We start from the raw sequence: 25,767 nt of genomic DNA, 5'->3' as shown, positions 1-25,767 counted from the left end.
TCAATATTTTCTGTATGAGCTAACATACAAGCAATTTTTAAAGTATGTAATCTACTTGGCTTTAAGATCACAGAGTAGGAAAAAAGTTAAATGTGTCATTTCAACCAATAAACAAGAAGTCTAATTAATGAAAGGCTCTCTTCTGTTATCCTTAACCCTGAAATTGTTTTTAAAAAATTTTAAAGTAAGCTTTACACCCAATGTGGGGCTCGAATTTATGAGTCAGAGATCAAGAGTTGCACACTCTACCAAATGAGCCAGCCAGGTACCCCATAACCCTGGAGTTCTTAACTTGGGCTCATGGGGTGTGAATATTGAAAATTATGTGTAAAATTTTATTTGTGTATTTTTCAGAGGAGACAGTCTATCAAATAGGAATACATAACAAAGAAAGCCAAGAACCAGTGTGCTAATGGTTTTTAAAGTCCCTCATGGCAGTCTATCTAGAAAATCTTAATCACAATGAATGTCATTAAAGTATCTGAAAACATGAGGCAAATTCCTGAACTTTAACATTGTATTCCTAAGCAAGAAATGCCCCCTCAGACACTTCAAAGTTTTGTAAGACAGGACTCAGGTTAAATCTAGGGAATAGAATCTATTATTTTAGAAATACAGTATACAAATATTTATTTTCTTTTAAGGAGACTTTTTTTTTAGTTTTAAGCATATTAATTTTTTTTCTTTTTTGGAAACCATAAACATACTTATTGTTCCTACTGTATGATATTAGGCCTAACTATCAAAATATTGTTTAAATTTTAATTATCATTATTTACACCAAACCACACACATGTGTAGATACACACACCCCTTGAATAATATACAGTTAAAATTTAGTACTTGACCTCTGGGACATTTTTAAAAACCAAATGGATTACACAACTTAGAAGAGCCATGGCTCTATAATTTCATTTTTTAATCAAAATACTTTAAAAATATCCTTCCTATACAGCCATCCCCATGTGTCAGCTTCCCTAATAGGTTTATGTTAACTGAATACAAAAGAAATGTGAAATAAATTTAACCAGGAGGGATGATCCAATCTAATTTTGATACATTAATGTCATATGCTGTACATGTTACAATAGCAGCCAGATCTAATACTAAGCTCCAGGCTATACTGAGATTTCCAAATGGCAGATTGTTCTAAGTGATATCAAGTATAATTGAAGTAATAAACGATAGTAAAAGCTGAGCACACTGTCAGGAAGAATTTAAGTATTTACTTTTTAAAATTAAATGAGTTAGGTTAGGAAAGACAAGACAACTGAAATAATGCAGGTCTCAATTTACAGAAAATTCCTTTTATTTATCTGCTACATTAACCCTTGAACTCTTGCCAAAGCTATCTATAATTTCTAGTGTCCACTTATCTAAAGAAATGAGAGAAAAGGGCAACTAAAGTTTTATCTTATAACCCAGCTTGTCTTCAAATATCTACCACAGAGTATTAAAAGTCTGTTATAGAAGTTTAATGGAAAAAAACAATATATTTTTACTAAGATGCTGTAATACAGATACTTGTGGCAAAGAACCACACATATAACAAAGTCATTCTTTTTTTTTTTTTTTTTAAGATGTTATTTCTTTATTCATGAGAGACACACACAGAGAGAGAGGCAGAGACACAGGCAGAGGGAGAAGCAGGCTCCATGCAGGGAGCCCGACATGGGACTCGATCCCAGGTCTCCAGGATCACACCCCAGGCTGCAGGCATCACTAAACCACTGCGCCACCAGGGCTGCCCTAACAAAGTCATTCTAAATATGTTCAAGCATTCTGAAGGGAAAGCTTCAAGAACATCCTTATCATTTTTTGAAAGAGTAATTATGTTGTTCTGATTAGGCATGTTTTTGTAGCCTTAGGTCTTTAAAACCTGCTATATAACAAACACAAAGTGAGAAACTGCTAATCACTGCTATGCATTATCTTAGGAATTTTTGAAAGATTACTGAAAGAATGAATTTTGAGTATTAACAGAAATTAAGAGAAATTTCAGTAGTATGTTTAACATATTTAACATAAATATATATAATATTTCATGTTTATTATTTCATGTTTATCTTTTATGGACTTACCAGTGTCCTGTGTATAACTCTCCAGGTTTTTCTATACTCTGAGGACTCTCAAAGAATTCCTACCTATATGTTTTTGTACCCAGATGCCAGTCACTTCTGAAATGGAGTACAAGACTTTGGGATAAATCTGTTAAAATGATTGGCAACCAAATGATTCTTCCAACTCACTTCAAATGCTGCTGAAATAATTTTATTTCAGGGTATATAATATAGGCTGAGATTATCCATAATCAATTCATAAAGATAAAGTACTTAAATGAAATTCAACATGTGTAAAACTGAAGTCCTCAATACACTATAGAATATCAGCATTGGAAGAGACCCTAAAGCTCTGATTTCCCACTGCAGTATCCTTGACAAGTAATCCTGCTTCTGTCTCAATACTTCTAGTTGGGAATTTACACCTTCATGAACCAGCCCATTCATTTTTAAAGAGCTATAATCAAAATATTCTTTATACTGAGCTAAAATTTGCTTTCTAAAGCTAGTTCTTCTAATATGACCAAGTAAATCCAGTCTATATTCTATATATTATGTTTCCAGATATTTGAAGAATGGCCTAATATACATCTCAATTATTTCTTTTCCAAGTTAAATGTGTCCTTAGTTCCTACTCTTTAGCTTACAAATCTGTTCATTATCCTGGATTATTACCTCAGTTTACTGATGTTTCTATTAAATTGTGGTATCCGGAATTGAATGTATTATTAATATATGCTCTAATACAATCAGTCAACAAAGGATCACTTCCTTGTTCTGTTAACTAAATTATTTTTTACATTTTTATAGAGTTGGCTCAAATAGAAGTTGTAGTCAATTCAAACTCTTAAGTCTTGTTATTACAAAGTTCTAAGCAAGTAAAACTGAATGCTAGAACTAAAGGGAGAATTTCATATTTATTCTTATCAAATTTCACCTTGCCACTTTCAGATTATCTTTAAACCTATCAAAGTCTTCTGTTAGCCTGACTCTGCTATTCAATGTGTTGGCAGTATCTTTTCCCAGATTTGGGTTACCCTTATATTCAATTTCTTATGTCTTCATTAGATTTTGGATTAAAAGTCAAGTGGGACAAGTCTGGGTAACAAAGAGCCTTATACAGCAAGTCATCATGAATGTTCCTCCTAGTTGGAATAACAGCCAACATTTATTAAATTCTTACTCTTCTAAGTGCCTTGGCATAATTTAGTTTTAACAACAATGTTACAGAGTAAGTACAATTATTATTACCCCTGTTTTTACAGGTGAGGAATTGAAGCTTAAAAAGATAAATTAACTTGCCTAATGTCACATGACTAGTAAGTGGCAGTCAGAAATGAAGCCGAGGCAGTCTAATTTCAGAAACCATACTTTAACCACCTTCCTATATGTCTCTTTAATAATTAATTTATGTCTCTAGGTAAGATTATATAACCAGTCATGAATATACTTACTGAACTATTTTTAAGACCACATTTCTTCAACTTGTTCACAACAAACAACTTAGCTAAATGTTTTATACTGTCTATGGCCTTCCCTGATCTAGTAATCCTATTAAAACAAATTAAGTTACTTTGATGTGATTTGTTATGGTGAACTCATGGTGGTTCCTAGTGATCACTACTTCATTACCTAAGTGCTCGGAAACCATCTGTTGAATAATCCTATTTTGTCAAGTATTGACATGGAGCTCATGAATGTTAGTAATTTTTGTAGTTAGTAGATTGTTCCATACTCTTTCATGAAAATCAGATGTTTGTCTATCTTAAGACCGTGTTTTCATTTTCTATGATTATCAGAGATTACATTCAATTCTAGATTTCCTCAATGCCTCAAAATATCATTGATCTGGAGCTGGAGACTAGATTTCATATTTAGTAACTACACCACCATCAGCTGACTTCCCCATTTCTGTTAAAAGGACCAAATAACTAATTATAATTACTGAGGGTCAAAATCTGGAAGTCTTCAATTTCTGTTGTCCTTACAGTATCTCCTAAGGAGGTCTTCACTTAAAAAAAAAAAAAAAGAACATTTGTTTCTTTTCTTTCCTTCCTATTTCCTCTCCTGTTGCCTTAGGTCATGTTAGTCATCCTACATACCTGAAGTAGTTCATGAGTTCTTAAAAAGCCTTTCCCCCTCCTATCCACTTTTCTCCATACATTAGCAAATACTGAAACCTGACTAAATGTGTTGTGCTGCCTAGAGTGTAGATACGATGGTGAAAAAAACCCCAAACAAACCAGACATAGTCTCTGCTCTCACAAAGCTTCAAGTCCAGTGGAGGAGATGGAGTAAAATAATTAATAAATGAATAATTAATGAGACAGATAATCCTCTAAATATACTTCTCTGGATGCAAATAACAAAGAAAAGTTATGTATAATGGTACTTGAAGAATGCACAGAAGTTAATTAAGTTAGGCAATTTAGGGATCCCTGGGTGGCGCAGCGGTTTAGCGCCTGCCTTTGGCCCAGGGCGCGATCCTGGAGACCCAGGATCGAATCCCACGTCGGGCTCCCGGTGCATGGAGCCTGCTTCTCCCTCTGCCTGTGTCTCTGCCTCTCTCTCTCTCACTGTGTGCCTATCATAAATAAATAAAAAAAATTAAAAAAAAAAAGTTAGGCAATTTATGAGATAGTGGTATACATGTAGAAACTGAAACTAAGTAATACTGCCTCAAGCACTCATTCTTTCCCTCATCTTCCAAACACCCACATGTAGCAAAAGAGAAACTATCATATACTCTTCAATCATGTTATTGATTTTAGGTTCATAGGTTTAGGATTATGCATATTTTCATATGTTCACTTGCTGTCTGGATCATTTTTACTAATTAAGTAAAGCTTCTTGAAATAGGCATGGTGTCTGGGATATAATTACCTTAACAGGGTGGGCACTCAATACAAACTGCTAAGTATTAAAAAGATAGCTTGAAAATGCTATTGAAATGTGTGACTTATGTGCAAAATATGTGTTTGAGAAGACTGTAGCTTGAAAACTGGTTTAAAATGTTTCACCAACCAATTGAAAAAAAGGGAAAATCCCTACTGGACTTGACTTCTAGTATAATAGAAGCCTGGTATGAAATTTTCCTTTAAAATATTTTCCATCACAGAAACTCAAAAAAACAAAGCTATTATATTGGGAAATTTTTGGAATCTGAAGTTTTAGAGAAGGAGAAGCAACAGTTTTTAGACATGTGGGATGACTTCTTTTTTGGTTAGACTTAGACCTAAATGAGAACTTTACAGTTCTTGGAAGAACACCAGAGGGGGTTCAAGTCTGTATGCTTGTTGTGTTGAAGAAATGAAGAAACACAGATGGGAAAGAAAAAGGATGACAGAAGAAAGAGACTTAAGAAAGGGCTCAGAGAAAGAACTAGAGTAAGACATGATCAGGTTAAGTCTAGTTATAGTATCGCAGTACTTATCTAGGTAACTTTTTTGTTATTACATAGCACACAGCATGAAAACAGAATTATCTGCAATTACGGTATCCATTTAAAGATTCCACTTCGATGGTGACCAGAGGTATAAGTGCTATAAAGAGAATAAAATAGGGTAATGTGGTAGTGTTGCTGGGTGAAGGGGATTCTTTTAGCTAGGATGCTTTGGAAAGGTCTGAGAAACTGTCATGTGAATCTGAGAACAGAACAATGAGAATGAAAAGCCTGATGATGTAGAGAAAGAGCATTTCAAATGGAAAGAACAGTAAGTGCACAGCCTCTGAGATGGGAATAAGCTTGACAAGCTGGCAGGTTAGGATGATAGCCAGTGAGGCTAGATTGTGCTAAATGAAAAGTAACAGATGAGATGAGATCAGAGAGATAGGCAGGCAGGTGGCCAAATTATAGGGCATTGAAGGCTATAGTGAAGAATTAGAACTTTATTCCACATACAATAGAAACCTACTGCTATAGCATCCAAATTATACCATTTGCAATGGTGAGATAAATTTACTCTGAACCACTTATTTTCCCGGTTTCTTTATCCTCTATTCTTTTTAATTTTTTTAAAGATTTTATTTATTTATTCATGAGAGACACAGAAAGAGAGGCAGAGACATAGGAATAGGGAGAAGTAGGCTCCTTGTGGGAAACCTAATGTGGAACTCGATCCCAGGACCCGGGGTTCATAACCTGAGCCAAAGACAAATGTTCAACCACTCAGCCACCCAGGTGCTCCTATCCTCTATTCTTATCATAAAAGTATATTTACAGAAATTGGGGTTAAGGACAGAGTCTAAGATATTAAAATAGAATTATATTATGTAAGGCTGTTACTTTGGGATTAAAACTATAATTCCATTTATTAATCAATTATACTAACTACACTTTTACTAAAATAATGAAAATTTTATTATTATTTCTTAAATTTGTTTTTGAATTCATTTTCTAGACTATATTTAGCATAAGAGTTCTTTGGAAAGTAGAATATATTTCAATTTTATTTATAGACAAAATAAAAATAGATTTAAAATTAAAATCAGACCAATTAGGTCAATTAAAGCTCGTTTATTTGGGAAACTATTGTGACCAAATTACAAAACAGAAAATGAAGTGCTATTACACTAACAATATTTCAGAGGAAACTGACTTAAGTGCCTCTTTCTCTTCTTTTGGGGGGGTGAAGGAAATGATAGACTGGAGACTCTAAGTGGATTACAAATAATCTCAAGTTGATCTTCATAAAAGTTCTAAAAGGGTGATTCAGCTACTTATGAAGCAGAGTATCACTAAGTGGTCAGAACAAGGAGACCAAAGAAATGAGACAAGCTCCTGTGAACACTTTATACTAATGCTTGCAGTATGTTTGATATTTAAGAGTAAACAAAATAAACTCAGTTAAGTGATTTTTTTTTCCTATCAATCTTCCGCAGATAATTTATAGAACAGATAGCTTTGTCTAGGGTTATATGAGGATTTTTGATATGGTAGTATAATATTTCTAAGAGAGTTCTTTGTTCAACTGAATGTTTGATTCTTTTGTTCAAAAAGTAGATTCTATGTTCTAAAAATTCTGCTGCTACTGTCTTGAGCCTGAAAAAGCTTCTCTTCACAAGAAATAAAACACTATACTTAAACAGGTTCAAGGATATTTACCTCTCATTCTGAGAAAATAAAATGCTTAAAAATAATTTACAAAATCACCATATTTTAAATAAAAAGTGAGAACTAAAATTAGTTTCTATAAAACAGATATAAATAATTTTCTTCTATTAAGTTTAAAACAAAGAACCAGAGTCATAAATAATTCTAGCTTGCCAGAGGCATGGCTATTTCTTTATACTGACTGTGGACTACCTAATTTAATTAGAGGTATTAAACTCCATGTTGAGGTCAACGAGCCTTACTTCCTCCAATATTACACTTCAACCAGTGCTCATTAATGTGTCTACTGAATGGATTAACACACCTAAAGATATATCTACAGAGGAAAGGGGACAACCTAATGATATCCAATTGTTCATTTGTAATAGGACACATGTTCTAGGCCTCAACTTATTACCACTAATGTGGAATTTATTAAATTCAGGAGAAAAAATACCAATACAGAAAGTGATTTTTTTATTAAGGAGAACTGGTATAAGACAACTGGTTTCCATGATTACGTTTAAATATTTAACTTTTTATTAAAAAGAAATTGATACTATAATAGAGCTAAAATGTAAGCCTGTTAGAAAAATCTTACATACTAGGACTCTGAAGAGCAGATTAAGGGCAACATTCATAGTGAATTGGGAAATGAAAAACTCAGTATAAAGAGAAAAGTAAATGATAAGGGTTTCTTTTTTTCCTCCTATAAAAAGAGGGTTTAGAATAGTTATACTGAATTATGAGACCAGGTATATTTTCCCTTTCTACTGGATTAAAAGATATGTTGCCTCATTTAGTCCCAATCTGATACAGATATTATTTAAACTGATTTAAATTACTTGAGAACTATACCTTCCAAAATGATGTTGCTTTATTACAAATTGTTTATAATTTTGATGGACTTCACTTTCATAAGGTAGGTCCTATACATGTGAAAGCAATGACATTGCTTTCTTGCTAAAACAAACCAAGCCTTTATATTGCTTTAAGTAAAAGAGTCCATTTAATTATGGTAATTTTCTTCAATAAAACAGGCATGAAAAAGAAACACCCCCCCCAAAAAAAAGAAAACCCAACAAGTATAATTATTATAACTGAAATAATATACATGCTTGCATTATAAAAATTTTAAAAATTACAAACATGCTTACATTTGAAAAAGTCACGATACTCCTGGCGTCTCAATATTAAACAATTGGAATATTATGCCATGTAACTGTGTCCTTTTTCTCCTTACTAAATAATTGGAAAAAATACCAGCACTTTTCCAGTTGGTAAATTACCAAAAATTTTAAATTTAGAATTAGCTTAAAAGAAAAAAAAGTCAAAAGTTTTCTTAGGGTGTGATGTCACCAAAATGGTGCACCAAGGAAGCTCCAAGCTTTTAGTCCTCCACAGAAACACTGAAAAAACATGATCTTATAAACAGAAACCTCTGATTCCACAGAAACACTGTTAGAGCTAATACGTGAATTCAGTAAAGTTGCAAGATACAGAATTAACACCTGAAAATCAGTTGCATTTCTATATACTAACAGTGAACAAAACAAAAAGGAGATTACAATAATTCCATTTACAATTGCATAAAAAAATAAAACAATGGAAAAACTTAACTGAGGAGGAAAAAGACTCATGTACTGAAAACTCCAAAACAGTGCTGAAAGAATTTTAAAGATTATAGAAGAGAATGGAAAGATACCCCATGTTCATGGAATGGAAAACTTAATATTGTTAAGATGACGATATTACCCAAACTGATATAAAAATTAAATGCAATCTCTATCAAAATCCCAAAAAGGTTCTTGGCAGAAATAGAAAACTCATCCTAAAGTTCATCTGAACTCTCAAAAGAACTTGAATAGTAAAAATGACACTGAAAAACAAAACAAAACAAAACCCAGAACAATGTTGTAGGACTCACATTACTTGAGTTCAAAACGTACTATAAAGCTATAGTAATAAAAGCATTTAATTAAAGTAAAAAACCCACCAGGCATTTAGACCAAAGGAAAATAATATAGAGTCCAGAAAAAAAAAAAACCCTTGCATAGAAAGCCAACGGGTTTTTGACAAGAGTGCCAAGATCATTCAATGAGAGAAAGTGCAATCTTTTTAACAAATAGTGACTGGAAAACTAGATTATCACATGCAAAAGAATGAAGTCAGATCTTTATCTCACACTATATAAAAACATTACTGTCCCAATCTGATACAGAAAGAAAATGGATTCAAAAATTAAATGTAAAAGCTAAAACTATAAAATCTTAGAGGGAAACATATGAGAAAATCTTTATGACATCAGATTTGTCAGTGATTTATAGAATGGACACCAAAAGCAGAGGCAACAAAATAAAAAATAAATTGGACTGCATCAAAATTAAAACTTTTGTGCATCAAAGGACACTATCAAGAGAGCGAAGACAAGCCACAAAATGGGAGAAAATATTTGCAAGTCATATATCAGATAAGGGATTAACATCTACAATATACATAGAACTATACTTTAATAACAAAAATGTAAACAACCTAATTAAAAATGAGTTAAAGATGGAATAGACATTTCTCCAAAGAAGATATACCAATGCCAATAAGCAGTAAAAAGATACACATCACTAGTCATTTGCATTTCTAATTCAAAACCACAATGAAATACCACTATGCATCTATTAGAATAGCTACATTTGTTTTTAATGGAAAATAACAAGTGTTGGCAAGGATATGAAAAAATTGAAACCCTTGTGCATTCATGGCAGAAATGTAAAACTGGCACAGTAATTGTGGAAAATAGTTTGACAGTTCCTCAGAAAGCTAAACATATGATTTCCATTATTACCCAGGAATTTCACTCATAGGTATATATCTAAAAGAACTGAAAACAGGGATTCAAACAAATACATGACAATGTTCACTGCAGCATTATTTGCAATAGCCAGAAAGTAAAAACAACACAATGTCTATCAGATGAATAAACAAAATGTGGTATATCCACATAATGGGATATTATTCAACCACAGGAAGGAGTAAAATTTTGACACCCGATACAACATTGATGAACCTTAAAAACCTTATATGAAATAAGACAGACACAAAGGGACAAATACTGTATGATTCCACTTAAATGAGGTACCTAGTACTGGCAAATTCATGGAGACAAAGTATATTAAAGGTCACCAATGGCTGGGTGGAGTGGGGAATAGAGTTATTGTTAATGGGTACAGAGTTTGCATTTGGGAAGATAAAGTTCTGGGATTTCCAGTTACAATCTAGTACATAAGCAGCTTAGAAGTTGCCACTCTCTCCTAACAACAAGTAAAAGGCTAAACAAATTGAAGAACCAAATACTCATCTTAGGTCAGAAGAATTAGGTTACAGGTAAACTGTTGCCCCCAAATTGGACAGACAGGCAAAAATGGAGGATGACAAAGAAACAGAAACCTCTGTAGGAACTTGTTGTAAGGTAGGAAAACATAAATTGTAATTGCAAATCCCTGGAGACTTAGTGTGGACAGCTGGAGGCACAGAAGATGCATTAAAACTGGAGTTGGAAATGGCAGGGATGACAGAATTACAACTATGATTAACACACTATGGGTTCTAATTTCTAATGGAAAGAGTTGACAACATGCAAGAACACATGAATAATGTAAGCAGAAAGATAGAAATTCTCACAAAGAATCAAAAAGAAACATCAGAGGGGATCCCTGGGTGGTCAGTGGTTTAGCGCCTGCCTTTGGCCCAGGGCGTGATCCTGGAGTCCCGGGATCATGTCCCGCATTGGGCTCCCAGCGTGGAGCCTGCTTCTCCCTCTGCCTGTGTCTCTGCCTCTCTTTCTCTCTCTCTATCATGAACAAATAAATAAATTAAATCTTAAAAAAAAAGTCAGAGATAAAAAACAATATAACTAATTTGAAGAATGTCTTTGATGATATCATCAGTAAACCAGAAATGGTTAAGGAAAGAATCTCTGAGCCTGATGATATAACAATAGAAACTTCTAAAACTGAAAAGCAACAAGAGTGGAAAAAACCAAAACAATATCCTAGAACTATGGGACAACCACAAATATTGTAGCATACATAAAAGGAGAAGAAAGAAAGAAAAAACAGAAGCAAGATTTGAAGCAACATTGACTGAGAATTGCCCCCAATTGTCAGACACCAAATCACAGATCCAAGAAGCTCAGAGAATACTAAAAGCAAGATATATGCCCCAAAACCTATACTTAGACAAATCATCAAACTTCAGAAAATCACGGATAAAGAATAACATTTGACTTCTCCCCTGAAACCATGCAAGCAAGAAGAGAATGGAATGAAATATTTAAAGTGTTGAGGGAAAATACCAACACTTAGAATTCTATACTCTGTAAAATTATCCTTCAAAAGTAAAGGAGAATAAAGACTTTCTCAAACAAAAATTGAAGGAATTAGTTTCCAGTAGACCTACTTACAAGAAATGGTAAAAGAAGTTCTTCAGAGGAGGGAAAATGATGCAGGTTAGAAATGCAGATCTACATAAAGAAAAGCATCAAATAATCAATAACTGAAGGGAAAAGAAAAACTTCTATTTTTCTTATTTTTACCTGATTTAACAGATCAGTGTGTTCAAAGTAATAATAGCAACAATGCATCTGATCATGTATATTTAGGTATATATATGCTTATCTATAAGTAAAACAGGGATCAAAGGGAAAGATTAAATATACCGTGTGATTTATTAGGTACTTGCAGTACCCATGAAGTAGTATAGTATTATTTGAAAGTGGACTTGGATTAGTTCTAAATGTATAGTACAAACTCCAGGGCTGTGACTAAAAAAAGTTAAAAAAGAAAAGTAGTGAACTGATACACTAAGAAAGGAGAGAAAATAGAATCATATAAAATGCTCATTTATAACTGCAGAAGGCAGCAAGAGTGTGGAACGCAGAAACAAGAACAGGGTAACAAATAGAAAAAAGTAACAAATGTGGTAAATGTTAATCCAACTGTATCAATGATCATTTTAAATGTCAATGATCTAACTACACATTAAAAGACAAGGATTGTTAGAGTGGATCAAAAAAGTAAGACTCACCTACTATATGTTGCTATAAGAAACCCACTTAAAATATTAAGACACATACAGATTAAAAGTAAAGGGATGGAGAAAGATATACCATGAGAACACCAATAAAAAAAGTGGGAGTGCCTATATTAATTTCAGACAGAGCAGACTTCAGAGCAAGGAAAGTTATCAGGGATAGAGAGACATTATCTAATGATAAAGACGTTGGTACTCCAAGAAGGCATAACCAATCCTTAACGTTATGTACCTAACAACAGTGTCAAAATACATGAAGCAAAAACTGATAGAAGTGCATGTAGAAGAATCCACTATTATAGCAGGAAACTTTAATACTCCTTTATCAGAAATGGAGAGATCCAGCAGGCAGAAAATTGGTAAGGATATAGTTGAACTCAACAGCTCCATCAATCAACTGGATATAATTGACATTTATAGACTGCTTCCCCCAACAACAGCAGATTACACATTCTTCCCAGATTCACATAGAACATTCACTAGATAGACTACATTTGGGCCATAAAACACATCTTAACAAATTTAAAAGAATAGAAATCACACAATGTCTGTTTTCAGGACACAATGGAATTAAACTAGAAGTCAACAACATAAAGATAGCTGGAAAACCCCCAAATACTTGGAGATTAAACACACTCCTAAATAACAAATGGGAAGAAATCTCAAGAAAAAATAAAACATATTTTGAATTAAATGAAAATGAAAATGTTCTGAAAATGGATACTGGTGATGGTTGTATATTACACGTCTATGTCAATGCACATTTAATAATGGTTAAGATGCGACTCCTGAGTGGTGGTGGAGTTAAAGTATCCTAAACTTACCTCATTCCACAGACAGAGACAGGCAGTAGCCATATCAGTGAAACCAACTCTGAAAATGACTCATAACTTGAAGACTGGCAGAACAGATTTTCCACAGTTAACAGTATAGAGGAGACCCCATCAAAAAAGGTAGGAGTAGAAATATGGCTGGGAACTCCCCCTTTCAGCAACCTCCCCATTCCACATGAGACTAATCATAAATGAGAGGGACACTATAAGCAGGAAGAAGAGCAAGAGGATCAGATCAGGCATCCCAGGCATGGGAATACCCCTAACACTTTGGCTTTGGAGACCAGTAGGGCTTAACTTTGAGAGTTTTTACAGTCAAAAGGGTTTTACTCTGGGTACCTTAAAACTGAGTTCTACCCTTAAAAAGCCAGCATAACAAATAACCCAGGAGAGACAGCACAGAATCAGCAGTTTGAGGACAAACTGGGTATGAGAAGTAGATTTATTTACTAATCTCAAAATGTGCACTGAAGGGGCAGGAGTCTTTAGGAGAATTCTCCAAGAACAAAAGTGCTGGCTGGCTGACCATTCCTTGCCTGCCTCCCTTGCAGCCTATAAAGTCAGATACCTGTGGGAAGCAGAGTGAAGATTTTCCATCTATCTTGTTAGCACCATGGTCCCCACCTCATCCAACCTGCCCTACTCCACATAAATGCCTCCAGGCATTTATTTACCTCCATTATGTGGCTCTTGCCCTGAAAAACCCTGCATCACTCCAGAGTGATTTGTGCCCTGGTGACAGCGGAGTATAACCACACACACCAGTGTGTCTACAGTTCAAGCAGCTAAACCTTATAGCTGGCAATGCACTGCTGATCAGTGTCACTGCAGCCCCAGATGGGAGATATCTGGTCTGACTACAGGCCCTACTCACCAATGGAAACCTCTAGAGGCAGAATGGGGGGAGAGCCATGCAGTGCTTGGGCTGACTGCTAACACCAGTCAACTAAAAGACTGTGGTGGCCCCAGACAGGCCCCTTAACAGGGACCAAACCCTTGCCTAGTGTGCTCACAACTGTAGGCATAGTGGGCCACATTGTAGTTGACTGGACTAAATGCAAATGCAGCTCAGCCACAACAGTAAGGAACACACAGTCCACAGAGAAGACACTGCTGAAATGTCTGGTTCTGGTGAAGAGGGGACATTGTGCTACAGGGCAGCATAGAACCTCTTCATAAAGCCACTACTTTCAAGAGCAGGAGACATAGCTGACCTTCCTAATACAGAGAAATAAACACAGAGAGTCAGACAAAATGAGGAAACAAAGGAATTAGGTCCTGAATAAAGAACAGGATAAAACCACAGCAAAAAGGCTACATGAAACAGAGATAAGGCAATAGCCCTGATAAAGAATTCAAAGTAATGGCTGTAAATATCCTCACTGGATTTGAGAAAAGAGTAAAGGATCTCAGTAAGACCTTCAAAAAGGAGAAGAAAATATAAAAAAGAACCAGTCAGAGATCAAGAACACAAAACTGACATAAAAAATTCACAAGAGGGAATCAACAGCAGATTAGAAAAAGCAGAAGAATGGATTAGTGATCTGAAAGGCAGGGTAATAAAAAAAAAAAAACAACTAAACTGAATAGAGAAAAGAAAAAAAGTAAGAAAAATGAGAATAGGTGAAGGCAACTCAGTAACATCACCAAGCATAATAACATCTGCATTAGAGATCCCAGAGGGAGGAGAGAGAGAAGTGAGCAATTGACTCACGAAATAAGAGATGAACACTTCCCTAATCTGGGGAAGATAACCGAAATCCAGATCCAGGAAGCACAGAAACCCTCCAAAAGTTAACCCAAGAAAGTTCAAACAAACAAACAAACAAACAAACAAAAATCATTAAAATGGCAAACATTGTGAGAAAAAGAGAATTTTAAAAGCAACAAGAGAAAATGGTTACATACAAAGAAAATCCCATAAGGTTGTCAACTGATTTTTCAGCAGAAACTTTGCAGGCTAAAAGGGAGTGGAATGATATATTCAATCTCTGAAAGGAAAAAACCTGCAACCAAGAATGCTCTACCTATCAAGATTATCATTCAGCACAGAAGAGAGGTAAAGAGTTCCCCAGAGCTCCCCAAAATCATCACCACTGAATCAGTTTTACAAGAAATATTAAAGGGAATTCTTTTTTTTTTTTAAATTTTTATTTATTTATGATAGTCACAGAGAGAGAGAGAGAGGCAGAGACATAGGCAGAGGGAGAAGCAGGCTCCATGCACTGGGAGCCCGATGTGGGATTCGATCCTGGGTCTCCAGGATCGCGCCCTGGGCCAAAGGCAGGCGCCAAACCGCTGCGCCACCCAGGGATCCTAAAGGGAATTCTTTGAGTGGACAGAAAAGGTCGAAATAGTTGTAAGAAAATTAAGAAAAGAAAAAATTTCACTGGTAAATGCAAACATATAATAGAAGTAATAGATCACTCACTTATAAAACAAGTATGAAAGTTAAAACACAAAAGCAGTAAACTCAATTATATCTATAAAAATCAGTCAAGGGATTCACAAAACAAAAGGGTATAAAACATGGGGCAAAGAGTAACAGATTCTAATTTAGGTGACATCAACCTAAAATAGACTGCTATATACATAAAATGTTATATATGAACCTAATGATAACCACAAATCAAAAACCTGTAATAGTTACACAAAAAATAAAGAGAAAAAAATCCAAGCATACAACTAAAGACAGCCATCAAACCATGAAGGAAGAGAGCAAGAGAAGAATGACTAGAAAAGAGCTAAAAAAAAAAAAAAAAAAAAAAAGAACTGCAAAACCAGTGACAAAAATGGCAGTAAGTATGCACCTGTCAATGAATTTAAATGTAAATGGATTAAATGATCCAATGAAAGACACAGGATAAATAAATGAATAAAAAAATCCACACTTATAACTTGCCTACAAGAGATTCATTTCAGACCAAAGGACACATGCAGATCTAAAGTGAAGGGATGGAAAAATGTTTACCATGCAAATGGAAGCAAAAAGAAAGCTGGGGTTGCAACACCTATATCAAACAAAATAGACTTTAAAACAAGGACCATACCAAGAAACAAAGAAGGACAATAATTATAAAGGGAACAATCCAACAAGAAGTTGCAATTTTAAATATCTATGTGCTCAAAATGGGAGCCCTCAGATACATAAAGCAACTATTAACAGATGTAAGGAAGAAACTGACAGTAATACAGTAACAGTAAGGGACTTTAACACCCTATGTGTATCAATGGACAGACTGTCCATATAGAAAATCAATAAGGAAACAGTGGTTTTAGACCCGATGGACAAATATATTCAGACATTCCATCACCAAACAGTGAAATACAGGGGAGTCTGGGTGGTTCAGTTGGTTGAGTGTCAGACTCTTGATTTCAACTTGGGTTGTGATCTTGGGGTGGTGGGGTCAAGCCCCATGTTGGGCTCTGCACTGAACATGGAGCCTACTTGGGATTCTTTCTCTCCCTCTTCCTCTGCCTGTCTTCCCCTGTATGCATGTGCATGTGCAGTCTCCATTCCTCTTTCTCAAACAAAAATAAACCATAAACAATGGAATAAATTTTGCACATGGAATACTCCTTAGAATAAATCACATTAGACCAAAAAACAGACTAAAATACATGCTACTAAACAATAAATGGGTCAACCAAGAAATCAAAGAGGAAATAAAAAATACATGGCGACAAAAATAAAAACACAAGGGTCCACAATCTTTGGGATTCTGTAAAAGCTGTTCTAAGAGGAAAATTTATAGGCAATACAGGCCTACCTGTAGACCTGTTTGTTGTTTGGAACCAACAAACCCAAAGCCAGTATTAGAAATAATAAAGATTAGAGGAGAAATAAATGAAATAGAAACTAAAAAACAACAGAAAAGATGGATAAAACCAGGAGCTGGTTGTTTGAAAAGATCAAGAAAATTGATAAACCTTTAGCCAGACTCCAAAAAAAAAAAAAAAAAGAGAGAGAGAGAGAGAACCCAAATAAATACAATTAGAAGTGAAAGAGGAAAAATAACCAACACCACACATATATAAAGGATTATAAGAGATTATGAAAAATTATTTGCCCACAAATTGGGCAACCTAAAAGAAATGAATTGGCAGAAACAGGCAACCCTCCAAAATGAAATCAGGAAGAAATAGAAAATTTCAATGGACCAATTACTAGTAATGAAACTTGAATCAGCAATCAAAAAACTCCCAACAAAAGTCCAGAGGGGCATTTGGGTGGCGCAGCTGGTTAACAATCTGCCTCCAGCTCAGATCATGATTCCAGTATGGAGTCTGCTTTAACCTCTCCCCCTCTGCGCTTATTCTAATAAATAAGTAAAATCTTTAAGAAAAAAAAAATCCAGAACCAGAGGCTTCACACAGGTGATTTCTACCACATATATAAAGAAGAGTTATGATCCATTCTTAACAAACTACTCCAGAAAATAGAAGAGAAAGGAAAGCTGCCAAATTCATTCCACAAGGCTAGCATTGCCCTGATACCAAAACCAAAGAGAAATAAACTACAAAAAAAAACCAACAAAACATAAAAGGAAACTACAGGCCAATATCTGATGAAAATTGGTGCAAAATCCACAACAAAATATTAGTGAACCGAGTTCAACAATACATTTAAAAAAATCTTTCATCGTGATCAAGCAGGATTTATCCTTGGCATGCAAGGGTGGTTTGATGTCCACAAATCAATCAACATAACTGCATTAACAAGAAAAAAGAATAAAAACTATGATCATCTCACTAGAGATGGAGAAAAATCATTTGACAAAGTACAACATCCATTCATGATAAAATCTCTTTAAAAAGTAGATTTAGAGGGAACATACCTCAACATAACAAAGGCTGTATACATAAAAAACCCACAGCTAACATCATATTCAATTGAAAAGCAAGGCTTTTCCTCTAAGATAAAAAACATGACAAAGATATCCACCCTCATCACTTCTATTCAACATAGTATTAGCCACAGCAATCAGACAATAAAAGGCATCCAAATTCATAGGGAAGAAGTAAACCTGTCACTATTAGCAGATATTATGCTATATATAGAAAACCCTAAAGATTCCACCAAAAAACTACTTGAATTGATAAATGCATTCAGTAACGTTGCAAGATACAAAGTCCATATACAGTAATCAGCTGAATTTCTTTATACTGATAATAAAAAAGGAAAAACAAATTAACAAAACAATTCCATTTAACAATTGCACCAAAAAGAATAAAATGCCTAAGAATAAACTGCATTCTGAAAACTATAAAACACTCATGAAAGAAACTGAAGATGATACAACTGGAAAGGTATTCCATGTTCATGGACTGCAAAAACCAACACTGTTAAAACATCCATACACCCAAAGCTATCTATGAATTCAATGCAACCCCTACCAAAATACTAACAGCAATTTTTACAAAACTAGAATAATCCTAAAATTTGTTTGGAACCATTAAAGACCCCAAATAGCCAAAGCAATCTTGAGAAAAAATAAAGCTTGGAGGTATCATAATTCCAGATTTCAAGATATATTATAAAGCTGTAGTAATCATACAGTACTGACATAAAAAGACACATAGATCAGTGGAATAATCCAGAAAAGCTTAGAAATAAACTCATGCTTACATGGTCAATTAATCTACAACACAGGAGACAAAAAGATACACTGGAGAAAAGACAATCTCTTCAAAAAATAGTGCTGGAAAAACTGGACAGCTGCATGCAAAAATTAAAACTGGACCACTTTCCTACACCATATACAAAAATAAACTAAAAATGGATTAAAGATCAAAATGTGAGACCTGAAACCATAAAACTCCTAGAAGAAAATACAGGCAGTAATTTCTTGGACGTCAGTCATATAGGAACATTTTTGTAGCTATGCCTCCTCAGGCAAGGGAAACAAAACTAAAATTAAGCTATTGGGACTATACCAAAATAAAAAGCATTTGCATAGCAAAGAAAGTCATCAACAAAAGGACAAGGCAACCTACTGAATTAGAGAAAACAATTACAAATGATATATCTAATGAATTAATACCTAAAACATACAACACCAAAATAATAATCTAATTAAAAAATGGACATAGGACCTGAACACACATTTTTCCAAAGAAGACATAGAGATAACCAACAGACACATGAAAAGATGCTCAACATCACTAATCATGAAGGAAAGACCAATCAAAACCACAATGAGATATTACCTTACACCAATGGCTAGAATCAATTAAAAAAAAAAAAACATCAAGAAATAACAAGTAATGGCAAGGATGTGGAGAGATAGGAATCCTTGTGCACTATTGGTATAAATGCAAACTGATGCAGCCACTGTGGAAAACAGTATTACCATATGATCCAGTAATTCCATTACTGAGTTTTTATCCAAAGAAAATAAAATGCTAATTTGAAATGACATACGCACCTCTATGTTTACTGCAGCATTATTTAACAGCCAAGATACAGAAGCAACCCAAACGTCCATCACAGAGGAATGGATAAAGTAATATTGTATTGTATGTGTGTGTGTATATATATTGCCTACAATACAAAATTACTCAGCCATAAAAAAGAATGAAATCTTGCCATCTGTGATATCATGGATTGACCCAGAGGGTATAATGTAATGCTAAGTGAAATGTCAGTCTGAGAAAGACAAATGCTATAGGATTTCACTCATGTGGAATGTAAGAAACAGAACAAATGAACAAAGAAAAAATGGGCAAACAGAAAATTAGACTTTTAAACAAAAAAACAAAACTGGTGGTTGACAGAGGTGAGAAGGGTTGCGGGGTGGGTGAAATAGACAAAGGTGGTAAGAGCACACTTATTAATAATGATGAGCACTGAGTAATGTATAGAACTATTCAGTCATTACAACAGTGCACATTTGAAACTAATATGACATTGTATATTAATTACACATCAATGAAGAACAATTTCCAAATTCTAAAAAATTAAATAAAAAATTTTTTAAAAAGGTGAAAATGGTAAATATGTAATATATGTAATTTTTGCCATAGGAAAAAAATTCCTATATGTATAGATGAAAAAACTATGTTCAATGTTTAATCCCTCAAAATTCTCTAATAAATCCAGTACTTAAAATTTTTACCATTTAACAATTTAAATTAGAATTCAACCATTTAACATTTCTTAAATGATGGCATCCTCTCCAAAATTAATTTTTTTTGTGATAATGAATTGTTAAATATCTATTTCAGAAACTTTTTTTTTTAATTTTTTAAATTTATTTATGATAGTCAGAGAGAGAGAGAGAGAGAGAGAGAGAGAGAGAGAGAGAGAGAGGCAGAGACACAGGCAGAGGGAGAAGCAGGCACCATGCACCGGGAGCCCGACGTGGGATTCGATCCCGGGACTCCAGGATCGCGCCCTGGGCCAAAGGCAGGCGCCAAACCGCTGCGCCACCCAGGGATCCCTCAGAAACTCTTAAGAAATTAATGACAAACCCTCATGAATGTTTTGAAAAAAATAAGAAATCTTACTTGACATTTCTACAAAGGTCACAGGAATAAAATTTCAAGTACCATATAATCATCATGTTTAATATAGTGAAGTAAAAATATCCTGGCATAGTTTTCTTTAAAAAAACAAAAAAATTTTTTAAACAAAAAATCATGTACTTTGTTCTCTTCTGTTTGTAATATGAGATATCATTAATTTTAGACTCTGTTCTGGGGTTAAAAAGTTGTTTGTATTCATGGAGCCATGAAAATGATAATGATAAATATGAGTCACAGCTAAGTTCTTAATGATTAAATGATCTTCTCAAAAATTAATTTTAATTTCTTTTTTTGAGAGAGAGCATGCATGCACAAGCTCAAGACAGAGTGGGGGAGGGACAGAGGGAGCATCCAAAGCAGGCTCCATCCCCAGCACAGGGGGCTCAACCTCATGACCCTGAGATCATGTCCTGAACTGAAATCAAGAATCAAAGGCTTAACAGACTGAGCCACCTAGGCACCCCTTATATTATCTTTTTGCACTATACTTATAATTGTCTCTAATTTAGGTATGTCTTATTTCATAGAGTTTTAAAATGAGTTGATGGAAGAAAGTGCTTAGTTGAAGTTTAAATGAAGTTTTACTCCAATTCACCTCTTCATCATCATCTTGTCAGTATTCATAGATCATTTTTTTACCTCTAAAAACTACATGACAAGGAATTATTTTTTTTTTTGTTAATTTTTTAGAAAATTTATTTATGATAGTCACAGAGAGAGAGAGAGAGAGAGAGGCAGAGACATAGGCAGAGGGAGAAGCAGGTTCCATGTACCGGGAGCCCGACGTGGGATTCGATCCCGGGTCTCCAGGATCGCGCCCTGGGCCAAAGGCAGGCGCTAAACCGCTGTGCCACCCAGGGATCCGTGACAAGGAATTCTATAGCAAATCTGTACTGAATATATTTTCTTACATTTATCAATTACCTCCACTTTTACTACTCATTCCAACCTCATTATCATCCACATATTAGTTTTATCAACTATTACTCATTTAGTAGGCAAGTTCCAACAGTATTTTAAATTGTAAACAAAAGGCATAAAGGGTTATTAACTCAATCTTATCAAATATTTGAGAGGAGTTCTAAAGTTCTTTTACAAGAGTGAGAGAATACACTGTTTTCATAGCTTAATAAATTATAAAGAGTTTTGATATCAGGCAAAAGAATATCAAGTAAAATGACCAATGATATTAAGTTGGTTACATTTAGTGGTTTTGAATAAATTGAGGAAGGAGGAGAAAGAGAAGGTAAAGAAATGTTGGATTAAGTTTTACTCTTAAAAATATTTCTCCCTAAGAAAACCAAAAGTGGACTGAATACATACAACTGTACCCTGAGGTATCTTTATAGTCACTAGAATGACTTTTTTTTTAAGAATGACTCCTGAATACTAGTGCTGCCTACAGAAAAATGGTGATGTAGGTTTTAAAGGACCAGGGCCATCAAAACCACATCTCTCATAAATTCGGAGTAAAATTTTTTTCATTAATTAAGGCTTATTTTATCTGCTCAATTAGTTTTAGTTAAAATTTATGATAAAGCATGTTATATTTTAAATGTTTTGTAATGATGAATATATATTTTGCTCTCCCTCAATCTATATAACCATTACGTCTATTCACATGTAAAGAGACTTGAAATATAGTTCCACCAATTTGAACATACACAGATGTTTTTCAATTAGTCATACCTCCATTTCTTTGAAGGCAAATCCTTTGTTAAGACAATAACCTTCAATATTATTATTAAGGAAAACAGCATTTGCTCTACAATAATCCTGTTTCTCAAGATAGTATTAGATGAAAAGTGGAATATTCAGAAATAGTGCTTTTTGGTCAGATTACTTACGTATTTTATGTATTTATTTTCTTAATTATTAGGATTTTAACTCATTTTTTTTCTCAGCACTTACTTTTTTGGTCAAAGAGTCATCAGTATCAGAAGGCATTCTTGTTGATACATGAAATATCACTTCTACTGTAGAGGTAGCAAAATATGGCGTGGTCAATCCTGTGCTTTTGTTTTTTTGTAGTCCTCCCATGAAACCACAGTGGTTTGTAAGATTGACCTGGGAGCAATGATACACATATTAATCAACTAAACAAAACTCAACAACTTACTATTGAAATAGACTCAAATTTCTCAATTTGCAAAAAACACGGAGAAGAAAGTCTTTAGCATGTTATCAACCAATGCTTGATTCAGAATTATTAGTTAGAGCTGTTCTGTTTATACTGGAACTTTTTCTTAAGTATTTGTGATCTCTAATTAGGAGTTAATTAGGAAAGAAATCACTGCTGTACACTATGCATCTTTTGTTAGGCTATTAGGTGTTAATACTAAATCATAAAGGCTATGGGAGGACACCAAAGCCAGAGTGAAAAATCAAGTAGCAAAAATCAAGACTGGAAGTGATGTGGGGGAAAGTTTAAACAGTAATGTCACTTTGATAAGATGATTAATCATGTGTGTTAGATTTACTCATGGAAATTGTCTTAATTTTTAGTACCTATCACATAGCTCAGAACAGAAATACAAAAATGCAGAACTGAACTTCTAATGCATTAAAAAACTACAAATTAATCTGTGCTAAGGTTTTTACACATACTTTTCCTGATTATAAATAAAATACATACATACTAATATCAGGGTCACTGCATTGGGTCATATTCCCTGAACTTGTGCAATACACAAAGCGACCTGACTTCACTGTTGAAATTAAAGAAAATACTAGAAAGCAAAAAGAAACACAAAAGAAAGATACTTAAACACTGTATCTCTTTACTCAGAAAAAACACTTTATACATGCTTTTAAAAATGAAATCTGAAATATGGATGGACCTAGAGGGTATAATTAACGCTAGGCAAAATAAGAGAAAGACAAATACCATATGATTTCACTCATATGTGGAATTTAAAAGACAGAATATATGAACAAAAGAAAAAAAATTAAAAAGTATACTCTTAAACACAGAGAACTGGTGGTTGCCAGAGGGAAGGTAGGTGGGGGCGTGGGTAAAATAGCTAAAGGTGATTGAGTCAACTTATGATGAGCACTGAGTAATGTACAGAATTTTTAAGTCATTATAGTGTACTCTTGAAAATAATATAACACCGTGTGTTAATACTTCAATTAAAAAATTCAAAATCTGAATAACTGATAAAGTGAATTATAAAAACCAATTTTTGCACCATGTGACCTTGAACATGTCTCAACTATCAGTATCAGTTATAACGGCTAAACATCTGAATAACAAATTAGTTTTTACAACATTACTATAAGATTGCCTCATTTATTTTTTAAAACTTGACTCAGTAATATACTCATGTATTTAAAATTTCAAAAGCTGGGGATTCCCGGGTGGCTCAGCAGTTTAGCACCTGCCTTCAGCCCAGGGCGTGATCCTGGAGTCCTGGGATCAAGTCCCACAACAGGTTCCCTGCATGGAGTCTGCTTCTCCCTCTGCCTCTATCTCTCATGAATAAATAAATAAAATCTTTAAAAAAATTTTTTTTCAAAAGCTTACCAAAATTCTTACTTCCATCTCTCATCTCTAGCTACTTAGTGCCCCTTCCAGAAAGCAATTTCCTTTTTTTTTTTTTTTTTTACAGATTTTATTTGACAGGGGTTGGGGGGGGGAGAGAGATTAACACACATTGGGGGAACAGAGGGAGGGAGAAGCAGACTCCACACTGAACCAGGATCCTGACTTGCAGCTCTCTCCCAGGACTCTGAGACCCTGAAGGCAGACTCTTAACTGACTGAGACATCCAGGCACTCCTCTTTTTTCCTTTATAAAAATTTACTTATTTCAGAGAAAGACAGAGGGAGCAAGCAAAAAGAGGGGGAGAGAGATAGAAAGAATCCTCAAGCAGACTCCCCACTGAGTGCAGAACCCAATGTGGCTGGCGCTCAATCCCAGGACTCTCAGATCATAATCTGAGCTGAAGTCAAGAGCTGGCTGCTTAATCAAATGAGCCACCCAGGTGCCCCCTGAAAGCAATTTCTTAACTATCCTTCCAAAAATGTTCTCTATATATCCAATTAAATTCTTTTATGTATGTGTGTACACATACAATGTTTTGTACTTTGATTCGCACTTAAAATACCTTGAAAAGTACTCATTAATAAGTAGAGAGCTTCTTCATTTGTTGTTTTCATGGCTTCAGAGAAGTTCATTTTCTTGATGTACAATAATTAACTAGTTCCCTACTTAAAGGGTATTTAGGCTGTTTCCAATCTTTTGTTATTATAGTCAATGCTGCAGTAAATAACACAGAATACAGGTCATGCTGCATTTGTAAAAGGAGATCTATAGAATAGTTAAAAGTGGAACTGTAAGTCAAAGGGCATGCACTCTTCTAATTTTGAAACTCAGTAAAATGGCTCTCTATAGATAGCAACAACAGTGTTTAAGAATGCCTGTTTCCCTCACAGCTTTCAAATATATTATCAAATCTTATGATATATCTTTGCTAATATGATAGGTGAAAAATGGTATCTAAGTATAGACCTTTTGTTTTGTTTTAGTGAATAGGTTATTTATTTTCAGGTCAACTCTCTGATCATGTAATGGAGAACAAGTCTCATTCCACTGTTCCTTTGCTCTAAACACTTCTGCAATACTTGGTGATCTTTTTTTATTCAATTTTTTAACTGGAGATTCATAAGAAGTTTTAAAAAATAATAAAAAGAGATCCAATGTATTCTGTACCCAGATTTCTCCAGTGCAAAACTATATTAAAATCAGGATACTGGATGAGGTTCCTGGGTGGCTCAGTTGGTTGGGCATTAGAGTCTTGATTTCGGCTTAGGTCATGAGCTCAGGGTCATGAGATTAAGCTTCAGCATGGAGTCTACTTCGTGAGAGATTCTCTCTCTCCCTCTGCCTCTCCCTGCTCCTTGCCTGTATTCTCTCAAAAATGCAAAACAAAAAATCCCTCAGGATACTGGCATTAATATGCTCAAGAAACAACATTTTCATCACCGTAAAGGTCCCCTATGTTATCCTGTTACATGAGCTATACCACTTCCCTCTTATTCTACCCCCTTAAACCCTAGCAATGAGTAATCTGTTCTTCACCACGAAGATGGGTCATTTCAAGGTTGTATAAATAGAATTATACAGTATGTAACCTTCCCAAGAATTTGAAGATTTTCCTGTTATCTA

At 34.4% G+C, this 25,767-nt stretch overlaps 1 protein-coding gene across 7 annotated transcripts in view; it reads right to left on the bottom strand.

Moving 5' to 3' along the window:
- Positions 1-25,767, bottom strand: part of RALGAPA1 (Ral GTPase activating protein catalytic subunit alpha 1) — a 249,558-nt gene that overhangs the window by 32,911 nt on the left and 190,880 nt on the right. For all 7 annotated transcript variants that reach the window (XM_055309354.1, XM_055309357.1, XM_055309353.1 and 4 more), the window contains one exon: positions 22,509-22,664. In XM_055309354.1, coding sequence (XP_055165329.1) covers positions 22,509-22,664 — 156 coding nt within the window. The remainder of the gene's footprint in view (positions 1-22,508; positions 22,665-25,767) is intronic.

Source organism: Nyctereutes procyonoides, unplaced genomic scaffold (assembly GCF_905146905.1).
Source record: "Nyctereutes procyonoides isolate TBG_1078 unplaced genomic scaffold, NYPRO_anot_genome, whole genome shotgun sequence".
Classification (NCBI taxonomy): domain Eukaryota; kingdom Metazoa; phylum Chordata; class Mammalia; order Carnivora; family Canidae; genus Nyctereutes; species Nyctereutes procyonoides.
Note: the sequence above shows the minus strand (reverse complement) of the source record. Positions and strands in the feature narration are given on the sequence as shown.